This window comes from Phascolarctos cinereus, unplaced genomic scaffold, assembly GCF_003287225.1.
Source record: "Phascolarctos cinereus isolate Bilbo 61053 unplaced genomic scaffold, phaCin_HiC Scaffold_2;HRSCAF=192, whole genome shotgun sequence".
In the NCBI taxonomy this organism is placed as follows: domain Eukaryota; kingdom Metazoa; phylum Chordata; class Mammalia; order Diprotodontia; family Phascolarctidae; genus Phascolarctos; species Phascolarctos cinereus.
This window is the reverse complement of record NW_027555625.1, coordinates 60,221,336-60,240,740: the sequence shown is the minus strand read 5'-3', so window position 1 is coordinate 60,240,740 and position 19,405 is coordinate 60,221,336. Positions and strand designations below refer to the sequence as shown.

The 19,405-nt window shown below is 40.0% G+C and overlaps 1 protein-coding gene across 6 annotated transcripts in view; it reads left to right on the top strand.

The window, feature by feature from the left end:
• The window catches only part of PRMT7 (protein arginine methyltransferase 7), a 62,630-nt gene that overhangs the window by 19,078 nt on the left and 24,147 nt on the right, over window positions 1–19,405 (top strand). For 5 of the 6 annotated variants that reach the window (XM_020989284.2, XM_020989285.2, XM_078149408.1 and 2 more), the window contains 3 exons: window positions 9,012–9,161; window positions 12,377–12,485; window positions 18,920–19,032. In XM_020989284.2, the coding sequence (XP_020844943.2) occupies window positions 9,012–9,161; window positions 12,377–12,485; window positions 18,920–19,032 (372 nt within the window). The remainder of the gene's footprint in view (window positions 1–9,011; window positions 9,162–12,376; window positions 12,486–18,919; window positions 19,033–19,405) is intronic. The other variant, XM_020989286.2, reaches the window with a different exon arrangement.

Below are 19,405 nucleotides of genomic sequence, written 5' to 3'. Positions count from 1 at the left end.
TGTTTATATAGCACATTAAAGTTTGTAAAGCATTTTACCTATGTTATCTCATTAATTTATTAATTTCTAAAAATTATTTAAATTTTGAAAATTAAAATTTATTTAAATAAAATTATATTAAAAATTAAAGATGTTAATTTATTAATGAGATTTATTAATTTATCTTGTTAATTTAATCATATGTAAAATGCTATCTCATTTAATCCTCACCCTGCAAGGTAGATGCTATGTGATCCCCATTTTACAGGTGAGAAATTGAGGCAGAGTGAGGTTAAATGATTTACCTGGGATCACACAGCTAGGAAGTGTCTGAGGCCAGATTTGAACTAAGGTCTTCCTGACTCTAGGTCTAGATGCTCTGTTTACTGCATCACCAGCTGCTTGGGATCCTGTAGGTAGTTCGTATAATAATAATAATGATAATACTAATAATAATAACAATTAGAACAAGGCTATTTTAAAGAATACCTGTATTATTTTCTGTAATATTATTAGAGGTGGGCATTACTCCACGTATTATCAACACTGTCATAATATTTAATGATACCTAAGATGTCTCAGAATTCTTGGCATTGGTGTATATGGACATTTACACTCAATTCAGCATTTACAGAATTCTTTTAATTCCTTCCTCCTTGGCTTTCTCATTTTCTATTCTTCTCCCTACATGCTTTCACCAGTATTCTAATGATTATGGATAACTCAGGGGGAGAGGATGAACCCTCTTAACTCAGGGTTATCTTCTGAATTGTGTGAAGAATGGGATTCTGGACAATGAGTGCTAAGAGAACCTTTTCTCCAGTTTAGGGACCTCTACCCTCAGTCTCTCTGTTTTCAGATTTCTTGTGTCTTTTTAAAAACTTTTTTTTTTTGACCCTGAAAAATGGATTTTATTTTTTGTCATGCCTCCTTCCTTGTGCAGTCAATAGTAAACAACACCTAATAGATGACTTTTTCTAGAACTTTTAGAAAATATTTTTAATTTTGAAGTGAAGATTTTCGTTAAAAACTTCTTGTTCTTAAAGTGACCACAGCAGGGTTAAGTCACTTCTAGATTGTCATATTATAGACAATTACACTTTTGTGCTTGATTTTCTTCTGGTGTCCCCGTTCTGGGGAGCATTTAGGCCAGGCGTGGTTCTTAACCTTTGGTGTATGTGTCCTGGGCACCTCAGGTAGCAGCCTGGCAAAGCCTATGGTGGAACCCTTCTCAGAATTATGTTTGTATATGCTTAAAATAAAATACAGAGGATTGCAAAGGAAACCATATTGAAACACAGTTATCAAAATATTTTAAGAAACAAGCTCGCAGGTTAAGCCTGGGTTAGGAACCCTTGATTTTGAAGAACTGCCACACTGATTTTATGATGGAATTGTCCTTTGTGTGCCTTGTGCTTACAATAATGCCACAAGTGAGCCTGTAAATCCAAATACATAGACATGGTGCTATCATACATTACCTAGGTTTTTTGGTTTTTACAGCTCTTGTCATTATTTGAGTAGTTTCAGTAAGCCCTTGCTAATCTGGAGGCCCCCTGCTCTAGTACACCTTGAGACTTACCGTCATGATGTACACAAGTTCTGGTTTCACAGCAGTTTAGGCAGATTGTATTGATTTCTTAGAGTTGTGTTGGTTTTGCTGTACTAGAAACTGTAGCTTATTTCCTTGGAAACTTGAGAACTAGAAATAACTGTGTCATGTTTTTCTTATTAAAGCCATCCCTGGGCTCTTGACATCATTTGAACAAACGGAGTGACACTAGCATTTCCTGGCTAATCCTTGCATGCTTGAAGCTGCTGGGACAATGGAAATGCACTGACTTCAGCACTTTATCAGCGCTTGTTTTTAAGCTGTAACCTGGTTTTTACAACACCGGTCATATCTTTTCTGGTATTTGTAAAAGAAATTGTATTTTTATGTCTTGAATCAAATGGTTTTTTGTTAGTACTTTGATATAAAAATATTTTCTAAAACTTGAAATTTTTTTTCTAAGCCAATCATTTTTCAGCATTGTAATTATTTTTCTTGATCTTATTTTATTTTGTTTTATTTTTTTGGTGAGGCACTTGGGGTTAAGTAACTTGCCTAGAGTCATACAGTTAGTGAATGTTAGGTGTCTAAGGCTGGATTTGAACTCAGGTCCTTCTGACTTCAGGGCCAGTGCTCTATCCACTGCGCCACCTAGCTGCTGCTTTTACTAATCTTTTTACACTTTCACCTAATTGGAAAAAAAAAATATTTAAAGGGCATTCAGGAACCTCTCAGCAATTTAAATCTATGACTATTTTATTCTAAAAGCTTGAGTAAAATAACTTAAGATGTTTTCATTTTTTAGAACAAATTACTACAGATAATATATACAAGTTTTTGCTCTTATAGAGAAATGTTCTTTTTGGGCAGCTAACATTCATGAAATGAATTTTGTTTCCGAAGATGGAAAGAAATGTCTCCTGGAATGAGTAACAGCACTCTTTAAACCCTCCAAAACATTAAAGCAGTAGAATTTCACCAACTAGACTGCAAGTAAATGAAGAAATAGGCACATGCATAATTGACATCTTTTTTTGAATATTGTTACAAAATCTAATGATAGTAAGAGCTAACATTTATATATATTGCTTTCTATATATGTATATATTTATATGTACTGCTTTAAGGTTTATAAAATGCTTTATATATCTTGCTTGATCCTCACAAATACAAGTTGTAAAGTTTTATTATCACAATTTTACCAATAAGGTAACTTAGGCAGACAGAGGTTAAATGAGCTGCTTAAGGTCATGCAGCTAGTGTCTGAGGCAGGATTCAGAGTTAGGTCTTCTTGCCTTCAAGTTTAGCATTCTTTCTAGTACTCTATCTAGCTATGCCAATCTGATTGGATTTGACTAGGAGTCATTTGACCAGTTGGTTTCTCATTCTGCATCACTTACTAGCTTTATGCTCTTAGATAAATTGCTTAATCTCTCTGGCCCACAGTGGTCTCTTTTTAAAAAAATAAATTTTATTTTTTCATTTAGCAAAAATCTACCCTTGCTCCTTCTCTCCCCCCACAATTAAGAATGAAAGAAAAAAATGCTGTTACACATGTGTAGTCAAGCAAAACAAATTTCCACATTGACTCTGTCTGAAAGAAACAATGAGTATGTGTTTGTGTGTGGCTGTCTCATTCTCCATTTTGTTTTTTACCTCTCTGTCAGGAAGTGGGTAGTACGTTTTGTCATCAGCTTTTTGGAATCCTGGTTGGTTATTACACTGAGCAGAAGTCCCAGGTCTTTGAAAGATGTTTATCTTTACAGTATTGTTGTCACTATATATAAATTGTTCTTGTGCTTCCATTCACTTCATTTTGCATCAGTTTATACAAGTCTCTCCAGGTTTCTCTGAAACCATCCCCTTCATCATTTCTTATAGCACAATAGTATTCATCACATTCACATACCTTAATTTGTTCATCCGTTCTCCAGTTCATGGGCACCTTCCTTCAGATTTTCATGCTTTGCTACTTCAAAAAGAACTATAAGCATTTTTGTGTATCTTTAGGGTTTAATCTCTGAGCTCCCTCTGCTTGCCTGTTCCCCCTCTCTCTTTTCTTTTCCTCCTGTTTCCTTGATGAGAGAAATATATTTCTGTAATTGAATCTGTGTGTGTGTGAGTGAGTGAGTGAGTGTGTGTGTGTGTGTGTGTGTGTGTGTGTGTGTGTGTATGTATGTGTGTATTCCCTCCTTTGACTGGTTCAGATGAGAGTGAGGTTCAGTAGTCAGCCAGTTCCCGCATCCCATCCTCTTTGTGTAGATGTCTTCTTGAGCATCCTGATTATGTGGGATGATTTTCCCCAACCTTCTTTTCTCTTCCCCCTCTAGTGTATTCCTCTTCCTCTACCTTTCCATTATTCTTTTAAGATCATTAAAACATAACAGAATCACTTTTAGGCCTTCTGTTTAATTAGAATCCCTCTATGACCCCAGATAATGATAGGGTTCAGATATTAGAATGTAAACATCATTGCTTATTTGTGTTTTATTTTTCACATTTCTCTTAACTCCTATGTTTGAACTTTAAAGTTTCTGTGCAGTTCTGCTCTTTCATCAGGAATGCTTGGAGGTCTTCTATTACATTAAATATTCATTCATTCCCCTGTTTATTATTTTACACAGTTTTTCAGGTAAGTTATTCTTGGCCATAAGCCTATATCTTTGTCTTCTGGTGTATTATGTTCCCAAGCTCTCTGTTCTTTGATAGTAGTGACTGCTAAATTGTGTATGATTCTGACCTCGATGCTTGAATTATTTCTTTCTGATTGCTTGCAGAATGTATTCTTTGACCTGGAGCTCTGGATTTTAACTATAATGTTCCTGGGAGTTTTCATTTTGGAATTTCTTTTTAGGATTCTGTTTCCATTTTGCCTTCTGTTTCTAAGAAATCGAGGCAGTAATCTTTTAAGATTTCTTGAAATAGGATGTTTAGGCTCTTTTTTTGGTTGTGTTTTTTTAATAGTCCAGTGATTCTTAAATTTCTTTCTCCTAAATCTCTTTTCCATGTCAGTTTTTAAATTATGAGATACTTTGATTTTCTTCCATTTTTTTCAGCCTTTTGACTTTATTTTAATATTTCTTGTTGTCCTATGGAGTCGTTGTCTTCTATTTGGTTCATTCTAAGTTTTCAGGCTCATTTCTAATTTTAATTGTTGCTGAGCACGTTTTTATGTCATTTGTGCCAAGTTGTTAATTCCCTTTCCAGTTATTTTTCCATAACTCTCATTTATTTTTCAGTTTTTTTTCTGGGGCTCTCAAACATCTTTTAGCTTTTTAAACACTCTTGTTTCATCTCTTCCAGTAATTCTAGTTGAATTTCTGCCAAAACTGTGTATTCTTTGAAGCTTTGATTGTAGATATTTTGGAGTCATTCTTTTCTGGATTTGTGTCTTATGCATCCATTCCTGTCATCAAAGTAATTCTATATGGTGGGATTCTTTTTTGTTTGCTCATTTTTCCAGCCTAATTTTTGACTTTGAACTGGGCTTTGGGCTGGGCTTTGCCCCACTTTTGGAGGGCTCTGGACTTGTCGTGTTGCTGTTTCTTGGGGTATTGAGTATTGCGTTATTTCAGGATCTCAGGGACAGCTTAGGCTGGAGACCTGCAAGCTTTCAGTACTCCCAGAGTGGTCTGCCCCACCTTGGTCTCAGTGAGCTCTGTCAGTTTCTGACCTGGATTTGGGTCTGAACAACAGAAGATGTTGCTGGACACAGCTGCTGTCAGCTACCTGGGAGCACAGCATTCAACATTCACTTCCACAAGATTTTGAGTTCCAAATTTTCTCCCCATCTCACCCCTCCCCCCACCCCAAGATGGCATGCATTCTGAGTATCCCTTTGCCTAATCTACCTTCCCTTCTATCTCTCCCCGCCTTCTCTTATCCCCTTCCCCTTCAGTTTTCCTGTAGGGCCAGTTAGATTCCTATACCCCATTTCCTGCATATCTTATTTCCCAGTTGGATGTAAAAACAATTTTTTTTAAACTTTTGTTTTTAAAATTTTGGGTTCCAAATTTTCTCCTTTGCCCCCTCCCCACCCACCCTCATGGAGAAGGCAAGCAACTCGATACAGGTTATACATGTGTGGTCATGCAAAATACTTCCATGGTAGTCATTTTGTGAAAAACTAAGTATATTTCCCTTAATCCTATCCTGTCCCCTATTTATTCTATTCTCTCTTTTGACCCTGTCCCTCCTTAGAAGTGTTTGCTTCTGATTACCCCTCCCCCAGTCTGCCCTCCCCTCTATCATCCTCCTGCTCTCTTGTCCCCTTCCCCCCCATTTTCCTGTAGGGTAAGATAGATTTCCATACCCAGTTGAGTATGTGTGTTATTCCTTAATAATGTTTTGAAATATGATGTCTAGGCTCTTTTTTTGATCATGACTTTCTGGTAGTCCAGCAATTCTTTTTATTTTTAAAAACATGGCAAATAGTATTTTATTTTTTCCCCCAATTACATGTAAAGATAGTTTTCAGCATTCATTTTTTATAAGATTTCAAGTTTCAAATTTTTTTCTCCCTTCCTCTTTCCCATATCCCCGCCTCAATATGGCAAGCAATCTGATATAGGTTATACATGTGCAGTTATGTAAGCATATTTCCACATTAGTCATTTTGTGAAAGAAGAAACAGAACAAAAAAGAAAATCCATGAAAAACAAAAACCAAAAAATAAGTGAAAATAGTAGGCATTGATCTGCATTCAGACTCCATAGTTCTTTCTCTGGATGTAGATAGTATTTTCCATTATAAGTCTTTTGGAATTGTTTTGGATCATTGTATTACTGAGAAGAGCTAAGTCAGTCATAGTCGATCATTATACAGTGTTTATATTACTGTGTACAGTGTTCTTCTGGTTCTGCTCACTTCACTTATCATCAGTTCATGTAAGTTTTTACAGGTTTCTCTGAAATCTGCCTGCTTATTATTTCTTATAGCACAATACTGTTCCGTCACATTCATAGACCACAGCTTGCTCAGCCATTCCCCAGTTGATGGGCATCCCCTCAATTTCCAGTTCTTTGCCACCACAAAAAGAGCTGCTATGAATATTTTTGTCTGTGTGGGTCCTTTTCTCTTTTTTATGATCTCTTTGGGATACAGACCTAGTAGTATTGTTGGGTCAGAAGGTATGTACGGTTTGATTGCCCATTGGGCATAGTTCCAAGTTGTTCTCCAGAACAGTTGTAGTCCAACAGTTCTTAATTTATCTCTCTTCCATCTATTTTCTAGGTCAGTTGTTTTTCCAACAAGATATTTCACATTTTTTCCTATTTTTTTTCATTCGTTTGACTTTGTTTTATTGTTTCTTGCTGTCTCATGGATTCATTATCTTCCAGTTGCTCAATAGTAATTTTTAAGCACTTATTTTCTTCAGTGAGTTTTTGGATCTCTTTTTTCTATTTGGCCAATTCTGCTTTTTCAGTTCTTTTCTTCAGTGAATTTTTTGTACCCTCTTTTCCATTTGGCCTATTCTTCTTTTTAAGGAGTTCTTTTCTTTAGTGAATTTTTGTGCCTCTTTTACCATTAGGCCAATTCTATTTTTTAAGGTGTTATTTTCTCCAGTGTTTTTTTGTGCCTCTTTTACCAAGCTGTTACTTCTCTTTTCATAATTTTCTTGCATCACTTTCATTTTCTTTTCTAATTTTTCCTCTACCAGTCTTATCTCTTTCTTTAATTCTTCTAGGAATTCTTGTTGGGCTTGTGTCCAGTTAACATTTTTCTTTCAGGGTTTGGTTGCAGCTGTTTTCATACTGTTTTCTTCTGAGTTTATGTCTTGGTCTTCCCTGCCACCATAGTAGATTTTTATGGTCAAGTTCTTTTTTTTGTTGTTTGCTTATTTTTGTAGTCTGTTTCTTGGCTTTGAACTTTATGTTAAGGTTGGGCTCTGCTCACCTGAGGGTGAGCAGCTTCAGGCTTTTTCATGCTGCTGTCCTCGCTAGTTCTGGAGGTCTGCAAGTTTTTGGTGCTTCCAAGGTGGTATGATCCAGAGAGAGGTGTGGTTGTTGCTTTCATGGTCTGTGCTCTGGCCCTTACTTAGGAAAGCCCTTGCTCTTCACACAGAGCTGGTGCTCCACCTGGCCCTGGAACTATGATGAAGTCCCCCTTTCCCTTGTAGCTACAAGTGCTAGTGCTCCTCTCTGCCTTGAAATTGCAACCAGAGTCCCTGCTCCTTTGTGACCAACCACAAATACTCCTCACCCCCCTGGAACTGTGACCCAAAACTGCCTGTGGTCAATAGAGTTGCTGATCAGTGCCAGCACAGGGTTCCCTGTAATAATCTCTTTCTGACCAGTTGTCTGACCCCCTAGCCATTTTCTTGGGGTTGAGAGCTCCTGAAGCTGCTGCTGCTGAAGCCACCTCCAAGGCCTGGTGCTGGTCCTGGTCCTGGTGCTGCCTGCCACCGTGTCCGCTCCTGGCTGGTGCCCAGCTGGGTGTGACTGACCTATTCGGTTGACCTCCTGAGTTGTCTAACCCTGGAAAAATGTCTCACCTTTTGTTGACCCTGCTATTCCACAATTTGAGGAGTTATTTTAAAGTTGTTGGGGGGGACAATGCTGTAAGACAATCAGCTGAGTTACTGCTTCTCCTCCACCAGTCTTTAATCTTCTATAACTTTCAACTAGAATGGGGAAGGCAGGGAGTTTCCTCAGCCATTGGGGGAGTGGAGAAAGAGAGACGTTTTTGGCAGGCAGGGCCTGGGCCAGGCTTGGTGTGGTTTTGTGGATTCAAGCCTCTTCACCATTTTCTAGAATACAGGAGGCCACAGTGATGGGCTTAGAAGGAACTGAGCCTTTTGGGTTTCTTATGGCTTAGCCATGTCACCACAAGTTACTGTTGAAGGTTTAATAGGTTGGACTCAGTGGCCACTGAAATCCTATCTTCTATAACTATGAGATTCTGGGATTCCACCTGAATAGTAGCATTAGTCCTCAGAGCTGCCTTCTCAGTTAGGAGCCAGGCTGTCTTTGCCCCTGGCGGCGAACTCTCGGGGGCACAGAGGGCTGAGAGCCTTGCTGCCTTTGGCCGAGGGAGGCTAAAGTGGGTGTGATTCTCTCAGGCTTTGGCTGGTTGGGCTCAGGCCTCGATGCTCTGGTGCTCTGCTTGCCTGGTAGAGTTCTGAAGTTGCCTCAGCTGTTTCTTGTCCTCCCCCTCCAGTTCTTCATTAAAAGCATGTTTGCATTGTAATAAAGAATTCTGTAAGATGCAATGTAAGAGATCTCAGATGAAGTGGCTTCTGAAGTTGAGGATGGGGGGCCTCTGGATAAGGTGGCAGGATCCTTTGGGGCTTGGAGTTCACCCATCACCTCCTCAAAGCACGTGTTCCCCTTCTTACACTCATCTGGATATCAGGAAGTTGGGCTTGCTGAGACCCATCAGGGGCACTATTAGGCTGTGGTCTTAACCGAAATCACTAAGACCGGATTATAGTAATTTGAAGACAATGTTACTTGAAATAATGACTCTCTCTTTTTCTTAGAATGTGAAGTATTATCAGGGCATTCGGGCTGCTGTGAGGAGGGTGAAGGAAAGAGGACAGCCAGTGATAGTTCTGGACATCGGAACTGGCACAGGACTTCTGTCAATGATGGCAGTTAGCGCTGGGGCTGATTTCTGCTATGCCATTGAGGTGAGCCTCACTTACCCACATGTGTATTGTCCTCTTTGGGTGATGGGATGGCCAGTGTTTAGGAAAGACTTAGGTGAGTCATTTATCCAGTGTCACACAGAGGTAATAAGGGTCTCTTTCCACTATGCAGCATGTTTGCTGGTCCTCTCGCAAGACCCTCCATCTCCTGATCCTGGGCGTGGAGTGCTCTCCTTCCTCATCCTTATGTCCCAGCTTCCCTGACATCCTTTAGTTTTAAAATCCCCCCTTCTGCAAGAACCCTTAATGCTGGGTTTTTCCTCTAAATCCATCCCCAGTTTATCCTGTCTAGCTTATTTGGACAGAGTTGTTTGTATGTTGTCTCCCCATAGGACTGTGAACTCTTTGAGAGCAAGGTCTACCTTCTGCCTTTCTTGGTATCCGTAGGTGCTTAATAAATGCTTAATAAACAACAACAGTTAAAATAATCAGCATTTTTGAACAGCATGAATGCTTTTAGACTTTTGAAAAAATAACCTGGCAAAGACTAGTGCTGTAGTTTAAAATTTAATTTCTCCAAAATTTTTTAGTGTTTTTCTTTAGTTACTGATTAAACACATTTGGTTTTGGAAAAAACCCCAGACATTGTTTTTTAACTCTTTGCTTTGCCGTATTTGACATCATCTGTCTTTAAGGTGTGTGTAGCGTTTTATTCTTTATAAAATGTGTTCCTGTAGACCGTGAGATTCTTTAGAGCTGGAGCTGTTTGTTTTTTGCCTTTCTTTGTCTCCTCAGTGCTTAGCATGGTGCCTGGCACATAGTAGATGGCTTAATAAATGTTTATTTACTGACTGAGCTTAGATTATATCATTTGTTCCTTACAAGTGTCATGTGATGTAAAAAGATTTAGGAGCTGGGAATCAGCAGAGACCTGGGTTCAAATCCTTCATCTCACATTGTGTGCCCATAATCAAATTATATTACCTGTCTGAGCTCAGCATCTTCCTCTGTGAAGTGCAGGTAATTGTACCTGGGTAACATACCTCACGGGGCACTGCAAGGAGCCAATGAGGTATCGTATTGGGCATCTTATGGGCCTTTATCAAGAACTATTTACATGCCAGCTGCTGTCATTATTACAGCAACCTGTGAGACAGGCAAGGCATGCATTAGACATAGGTGAGAAAACTGGACACATTTAAAAATTAATTTTAGCCCTCATTTTCACAATGCATTATAATTTATAAAGTACTTTGTAATAATATGGTGAGGTAGGTTCTACGTATTTCATCCTCATTTTACAGGTGAGGAAACTGAGGCCTAGCAAGGTGGGGTACTTGCCCGCTATCATCACACAACTAATATGTTGGAAATAGGCCTTGAGCTCTGGTCTTCTTGTGTTGAAGCTCTGTACTTCTTGCACTGCTATTTGAGGGCTTGCTGCATTGGGGCTGCCACGATTTATTTCTTGGTGTTTGACTTTGGTTCCTCTGACCCCTCTTTATTGTGTGTGTAAGGTTATCCTTTTGCTTCTTAGAATTGGGTAATTTCAAGTGCTTTCTTTCCTCACTCTGAGTAGTACAAATGAAACACCATTGCTTGTACAATGTATGTATGTGTGTGTATATGTATACATATATACTTACACTACGTATAGATATACATATGCATCATCCATAGATATATTAATAAATAAGGACTTTGTTCTTCCATTAGGATCTTTGTCCATTAGCAATTTCTTCCCCTTCTCCTATGGAGACTGAGATAGCATGTCACAGATAGAAGCCTAAGAAGGAAAGGATGAGTCTTTTGAGCTCTCACTTGAGAGAATAGCCCCAGGCCTTTCTTCTTGGCATTTGCCAGATAATTGAATAGACAACTCTGGGAGCAGATTTATGCCCAGAGCACATGGCAGGTACTTTGCCACTTTTTACTTTGTCTCTTGTTGCTTTTCTTTTTGCTTTTCTTTTACTCTTAAAATCAGCTGTGAAGGTCTCTCCTTTTTTCCCCAGTAATAAGTTTATAGATCAAGTGTCCATCTGGGCTCAGATGGAAATGTAGAACCCGGAAGCATGGCTGAGACCTTCTGTTTTCTCTTGTGGTCCAACCTGGTGTGAATGAGAATATTTCACTCTCATGCTTTGAATCTCCTCGACCAGTTACTGTGCTCAGAGACCCCAAAACATGGCACCAAAAGCAGAGGCAGCAGAGAATATACTGTCCTCCACCAGTCACCATCCTGGAAACCTTGTAAATGGGGAAGCAACTCTAACACTTGTCAGAGGTGGAACTTTTCCTATATGAAAAAAGGAGAAAGTCTGAGAATCCATTTTTGGAGTTGTCACCCCCAGTTTGGATATGAATTTGGAGGACTACAGCATCCCACCTCAGTCTCGGGCTCCTGAGGCCTTGGTTGACTGTACAGGATATCCTGTATGTGCCCATTTTGTGGGGTGTGTCATTCTTGTGCTGAGGCCTTTCCCTTTCTCACTCCCATCCTTCCCACCAGCATGGACACTGGAGAGGCCTTTGCTGCCAGATATAGGTAGGTACTCATACCAAGTGCCCTCAGCCATGGTGAGTGAGCCCTAAGTCCACTACACCACGCAGTTTTTCTGGTATCTCAGTTGACTTGTTGCATTCTTGGTAGCTGGTCATAGTGACATAAACAACCAGCTCCCATAATCAGAAATTTTAATGTCATCGTTGCTCTTATTCTCAGGTAGACTTTGAGTGGTTGGGACATTTGCCTCATTTGCAGTATTTAAGTCCATTTCAAGAATCATCCTGGGCAGATTAACTCACCTTTCTCTTTGAAGCTGGGATTTACTTAGCTCGTTAGTATTAGTTTACAATTATTTTTATTACAGTTACAAATGATAATGGTGATACAGTTACACCTTATATTCCATCTTTTCTCTGAAGAGCATTGAACTCATAATGCATAGTCTCATTTTTTTCTACAACTCTGGGTATAAATTTCTACAAAAGAAATTATATTTTATATTTTAAGTGAGATAATAGGATTCTTACTTATTTGGTTAAGATAAGCCTAAAAGAAACTTTTGTATTTGTATAATAAAAAATGGAAACATGGATACACTGCTGAATCAGAAGAATAAATTAATTCTATGACATCCTTATCTGCAGCTTCCCAAATTCAAGCCCAAGGATCTTTACCAGGAGGCAATTTCAGTTGTTGCAATAGTATACTAGTAATCTCTCATTTCAGCTTTGATTTTGGCTCCTTATTTCAGGTTTTCAAACCAATGGCTGATGCTGCTGTGAAGATTGTGGAGAAAAATGGCTTCAGTGATAAAATTAAGATCATTAATAAACATTCTACTGAAGTCAGTGTGGGGCCAGGTAAGGGTCATGGATTCCTTTCTCAGATGTCTTACTGGCATATTTCTATGTGAGGAATGTGTAATGTCAAAACTTAGAAATCATGGAATCTTAGAAATAATTTAGAAGTTGTCTACTAACCTAACTACATCATGAATCCCTGACAAGTGGTCATTCCAACCTTTGCATGAAGACTTTTCATTTCATTATTAGGCAGTTTGAATTAATAGGAAATTTTGCTCAATGTTGAGTCAAAATCTTATCTCCCTGTAATTTCTCCCTTTGCTCCTAGGTCTCTCCTCTGGGGCCAAAAAAACCAAGTGTAATCCCTGATCTCTCACATGACATCCCTTTAAGTACTTGAAGAAGGCTACCATAATCCCCCTGTGCCTTCCTTTCTCTATGGAAATGCACATGTGAAATTGAAAGGAAGAATAGATTTTTGGGGATGGTAATTATTAAAATAAGTATATGGCTTATTCTGATATTTTTTTCACTAACTAGAATTGAAGAAAACTAATACTAACAGAATACCAAAGGCTAGAGAACGTAGAGATCACTGATGGAAATTGGGGATCATGTCAATAGGTAGAAAGGTTATTATCCACAATAAGGAGAAGGCTTATTCCTACATTTGAGGCAGGCAGGAAAGCATTACTTATGATTCAGATCTATACTAATTATTCATTTTAAGTTCTGTTTAAGATAACAGACAAGTTATAACTCATAACTGGAGGGAGGTTGCGAGATATGTGCTTGTAATTATTAGGTCATTATTGGTCAGGCCTGAAAGGCTCGAGATCTAAAATAATATTTCCACGTTAATTTTTTGTTTCCCAGTTTTAGGCAGGAGTAAATCCAATAAATGATCAGAACAGTCTATTTATGTAGTCTTGGTAGCCTCACCAAATACAAGTGATAGCAGATACCCCATAGCAAAGTATGACGTTGTGAGCTTTCCAGAATGGTTTCCAAATCTAGATGTTTAAGATCAGCTTTTTAAAATACTACTGTGAGCTTATAATTCTTTTAAAGTAACCATCTCAGAACTTCTGTCCTCTGGAGGGCACAGCAGGAAGAAATGTTTATGTTAGAAGACAGTACAGTGAATTCTGTTAAAATCACTCCGGTAAGTACAAGGTACAGTGTATTAGGAAGTAGAATCAACAAGATTTAGCAGCTGCTTAAATATGGGAAATGAGGGAAAGGAAAGAATAATAGAGGACTCTGAGATTATAAAGCTGGGAACCTGGAAGGGTGATGGTATTCTCAACAAACAGGGCATCTTAGAGAGGAGGGATGGGTTTGGTGGGTGGGGGAAAAGACATGTGAGTTCCGTTTTTCACATGTTGAGTTTGAGGTGCCTCAGAGCAGTGGAATCAAATTCAGATAGAAATGGGGGCCGTTGAACTATACATAAGGATCCCCACAGGCTCCTATTGCTTTAGACAACTACATATAAATATTAGCTATGTTCTGTCATTTTAATTTATTTTGTAAAATATTTCCCAATCATATTTTAATGTAGTTTGGACTGCATTTGGTGAGAGAGTGGTGCTTGTGTGTGTGTGTGTGTGTGTGTGTGTGTGTGTGCGTGTATGTTTTATTTATACGTATCTAGCTGTCTAATCTATCTGTATCTTGAAATGAGCCGCATAAAATAATAAGCCCGTGGGAAGGTCTAAGTCTGAGTTTTGGGGCAGGAGTCTAGAAATGAATGGTGATCCAGGAGAGGAGAATGAGGAGGTCAGACAGTTGGAAGGAAAACCTGGCAAGAGCAGTGTCACCACAGCCTGGGGGAGAGAATATCCAGGGGCAAGGGGAAGGGTCAGTCCTGTGAAAGGCTACAGAGGGGTGAGAAGGGTGAGGACTGAGCACAGGCTATTCACTAGATTCAGCAGCTAATGGACAGCAGGTAACCTCAGGGAGAGCGGTCTAAGTCGTTCAGGTTTAGGATCCATATTGCAAGAGGCTGAGCGGCAGTGGAGGCAATAAGCTGAGACTTTTCTCCTAGGAGTTTGGCTGGGAAAGGGAGAGGACAGGTGGTGGGGCAAAGGACAGTGGTTTGAGCGGGTCAAGGCGAGGTTTTTAAATGAACGAGGGAATCCTGGGAATGCTTGAGGGCAGTAGGAAGGAGCCATTCGACGGGGAGAGATTGGAGAAGTGAGAAGCAGCATGATAGAAAGGGCTGAGGGTTGGCAGCTGCTGTTTGGTAGCTTCCCAGGAAATTGGAGGTGGCCCCTGTCCTGCGAGAAGTTGGGAGGCTTCCAGAGATATGATCTTAGGGCTGGGGCCCGAGCACCCATCAGAAGTGTTTGTCACACTAGTTATAATGCTGAAGGTGATAGGGCTGGTGATCAAATACTCATTTAAAAACAATTATTAATAGTAGATAATGGGAAAATGGAGCTTTATTTCCCTTCATAGGAGTTGGCTTTTTTTTTTTTGGTTACAGAAATTGTTAGTTCAGTACTTTAAATCCATCATGTTGATCAGCAATTGAATTTATCATTTGAGTTTTTACGCCCAAACTCCTGCCCTTAGGAGTGCTCGTAGCCTGAGACATTATACCTGGACAAACGATAGCTATGCCAATGGCACAAATGTAGACACTAAGCTAAACATTTACTCAGCACCTACTGTGTGCCCGGCACTGTGCTGAGTGCTGGGGATGCAGTTAATAAAAGGAAAGACAGTCCTTGCCCTCAAGGAGCCTACAGTCTAATGGGAGACAACACACTAAAGGAGGCAGGAAAGTGTGGAACACTGAGGGGTCCCTGACCTAGAGTCCTGTTCTGTGGAGTGGAAATCAGGCAGGTTAACAGGTGCAGAGTGAGCTGAGAGGCCAGTTTTTTCCCTCTCTAAAGGACATCATTGGGAGGAGTTTGGTACGCCCCCTCTAGCCCTCCAGTCAGAGGGGAGAGGAGGCTGAGGAAGACAGTGTCCAATGGGTTGGTGATGAATTAGCAGCGGGTGGTGAGATTAGAGAGGATGAGTTTAACCTGGGAGAGTTTTCTTGTTCCTTGAATGGGAACTAGTCAAGGCTACAGGTACAGAGGGGTGACTAATGAAAGAGTGCAGGTGGAGACCAGGGCAAGTATGGGGGCCATTAGGGTCTGGCCAGAAGAAGAGTCATTTTGAGCCTGGGCTCTGTTGCCTTGCCGTGTATGGCGTTCTTGATGCAGCGTGGCTTGATGGAATGGTCGTTGGGCCTGGATTCCAATTCCAGCTTTGCTGCGCTCTTCCCATCTGGCGCTCGGCTTCCTCAGGAGAGGGTGGCAGCTCATGCTCTCTAATGGTCTTCCTTCTCTGCTCCCTCAAGGCTTCCCCATCTGATCCCTGCCCATGCATTCTTCCTTTATGATTGCATCATTTCCTTCCATTAACCCAGTTCAGGCTCTTATTATCTTGGCACGAATTGTTGCAAGAGCCGCTGGACTGGTTTTCTTGCTTTTAGCCTTCATGTACCTTGGGCCATTCTACAGTTATATTTATTAAACTTTTATGCCAGCATTTATAATCTCCTATTATGTGCCAAACATCTGCTTAATCTTCTTAAAAAGTAATTAATGCCTCATTGCCAAAGGATAAAGTCTAGACTGTCCTCTGAACACATTTTCCCTCCTTCAGGCCCAGTATCTGCCTCAACCTGTGAGGTAGGTACTATTATCTCCATTTCACAGATGATGAGCTGAGGCTGAGAGGTTAAATCCCCTTGCCCAGATTTTATGTTGTTTTCTTATTCTCATGCATCCTCCTGACCCAATGCTTTTCTCTCAACCATTTAAAAATCCTAACACTCCCAAAGTCCTGGTTCTCTTCCTGCTTCTTCCATGAAGCTTCCCTAACTGTAACTTAGCCCAAAGTGATCTCTCCCTCTCCTGAATGCTTATTGTCTGTACTACTAATATTTGGCAGTATAATATATTGCTTTGTGTACTTGTTTAATTAAAAAAGGAATTAGATTGTATATGTCTTTCCTTTTCACACAGAAGTTCCTTGTGGTCAAGGACAGTGCCCTGTGGGCATGTTCCATGGCTTCTAGGAGAGCGTTCATCGAGACCTGTTTTTCTCATATCTTTGGCTGTGTGAAAATGAATAAGCACCGCCAGGTTTTCATGCTTGTTTGCACCTAGAATGTACAAAATCCGCAGAAGGAGCAAACTGTTGATAGGAAAAATTCTAAAGACACTGGCCTCCATGCAGTTCAGCCTTTCACATAGTTACCTTTCCCTACATTTCATCACTTTGTTGTATCAAAGATGGGGAACAGTAGTTGGTCTGTAAAACTTGTGGGGATTTTCCTGGGCTATAAGTTGGGTCAGTTCTCTAATATGGCAGCCAGGAAAGTTAATGGGCCCTTAGGAGAGGCTTACTTTCAGGAAAAAAGGAGAGGGTAGTCCTGGGGTTCTTTGCCCTAGTCAGACTCCTCCCACAGTGTTGTTTGTGTTCACTTGTGGGGGCCTCATTTTACAAAGGACATGGATAAAGCTGGCTTGAGCCTCCAGACCAGGTTATCCAAGATGGTTAAAAAGCCCAAAGTTCCTTTGACAGGAGGACCCGTGGAAGGAATTGGCATATTTAGCTTGGAGAACAGAGATTTGGAGGGAGGTCCTCAAGTATCTGAAAGGCTGAGAAGGCATGAGAAGGCTTTAGGAGAGGGATTAGACTTGTTGCAGAGTTAGGAGCACAGGGACAAATTGGGTCTTGGTCTAAAAAATAGCTGTCACCCATTGGAATTGGTGAATTTCCCCCTCATTGGACATATTCGTGCAAAAGCTAGTACTTTGCAGGTAGTATTAATAATAATAATAATAATAATAATAATAATAATAATAATAACCACAGTGATACTAATAACTAAAATTTGTTACACTTGAAGATTTGCAACATGCTTTATGTATATTAACTCATTTAATCCTTTCATCAGGCCTTGGAGGTAGGACCTATTAGGACCCCATTTTACAGTGGTTTGGCCAGGATCACACAGATAGTGTCTTAGGTAGGATTTGAATTCATGTCTTCCTGACTATCACTTTTTTCCACTGTTTGAGCCATCTTCCTTTGTATGTTTGAGGGGAATTCTTGTTCAGATATGCATGGTACAGAGTATCTACTAAAACTGAAGTACTGTGATCCTGATCTTTGGACCAGAGGTCAGGAAGACCTCGGTTTGAATCCGGCCTCAGACACTTCCTAGCTTTGTTACCATGCACAGGTGACAACCTCTCTGAGCCTCAGTTTTCTCATCTGTAAAATGGGCATAATAGTACCTGTAGTACTTACCTTATAGGGGATGAGACAACATATAGAAAGTACTTTGCAATCCTTAAAGCCCCATATGAATGTTAGTTTTGATGGTGATACAGTTTTGGTGCTCCCCTGGTGCAAGTTGAAACTACTTTTTACTTTTTATGATTTTTGTCCATGCTTTCCTGTAAATCCTTCTTGGGGTACTCATTCAGCATGCAGAGTCTTCCTCCAGTCTTTTAACGTCTGGGGGCTACCATTGTAGCAGTTGGGCTGTTCATTGCTGTCTTCCATTGTCCCAATGTGATTGGCTTCCTTCCTTTTGGGGGCATATCTGTCTTTACTGATGTGTTTTATAGTACTTCTCATTAGGAAGTCCTAGTTGGTAATGTACTGCACTTTACACACACCGTGTATATTCCCAGTGGCCTTTGGGTCACCTCCAATTTTAATTCTTTTTGCTCTGGTCTTTCATGATTCATGGCCATGCAGCATCACCAGAAAATTCTTGGTGCCTATGACGTGGCCTTTGGTAGAAGCTGGTGGTGTGGCATCCCTGACAGCACTGTGGAGGTTCATCCATGCCCATTTTCATCCTTGTCGTCATCTCTGTACTTGCTCATTGTCCATCTGTAGCACTATCTGAGGCAGATAGACTTGTTCAGTGAGCCAGCCATCCAGTTGCGTGTCATCATGTGGGCAATGTCGTTTGTCATCATTTCTTTTTCCATGTGGATGCTTAACGTAATGTCTTTTAACTATTTGTGGATTTCCCTAAGGAGGCTTAAAAAATTTGTATTAAAACTGAAACTTCCCAAACAACTAAATTTTAATGTTTATCTATGTCTGACCTCTGAAAACTGCCTAATAGGGAAAGGGATTTTTATTCCTTTGCATTCCTTGCATTTGTGGCATTATTGTATGTAAGACTGATGTTAGGGAAAAAAATTTCAATAAATAGACAGTTAAGCCTCTGTTGGAATCCAAGGAGAAGCATTATTCTTTTTTGTAGTAGTTGTGTTTTATAGTTTGATAGGTATTAGGGATATGTCAGAATCATATAAACAACTTTTCTTTAGCTCTGACTTTCTTTTAACCCAGTGACCAGAGGTGAGGTGGGATCTAATGAACCTTTGGGAATGGGAGCTTACAGTCCTGTGATCAATAAATAACCTGTTTCTTATGTTTTCCCTTGTGATTTCTAGATGGTGACATGCAGTGCTATGCAAACATCCTGGTCACTGAGCTGTTTGATACAGAGCTGATAGGGGAGGGTGCCTTACCCTCCTATGAGCATGCCCATAAGAATCTTGTAGAGGTAGGAAGAAGTATGAAGTTTGCAATTTTTTTTTTAATTAGGCAATTGGGGTTAAGTGACTTGTCCAGGGTCACATAGCTAGTAAGTGTCAAGTGTTTGGTCTGAGGCTGAATTTGAACTCAGGTCCTCCTGCCTTCAGGGCCAGTGCTCTATGTACTATGCCACCCAGCTGCCTGCTGAAGTTTGCAATTTAAAGCTCATCTGTATAGATGGAAACATTAACTCAAGGATTTTAGTGTAACCATGCAGGGTCATTCAAAATGTTGCTTTTTAGCCATCTCATGGATTGCTCCCTACTGTGTTGGTAATATTTGGGAATTCTAACTCCTTTCTGTCTTGCTGTCATGGAAATTTTGGTAGGGCATAGCCAGGT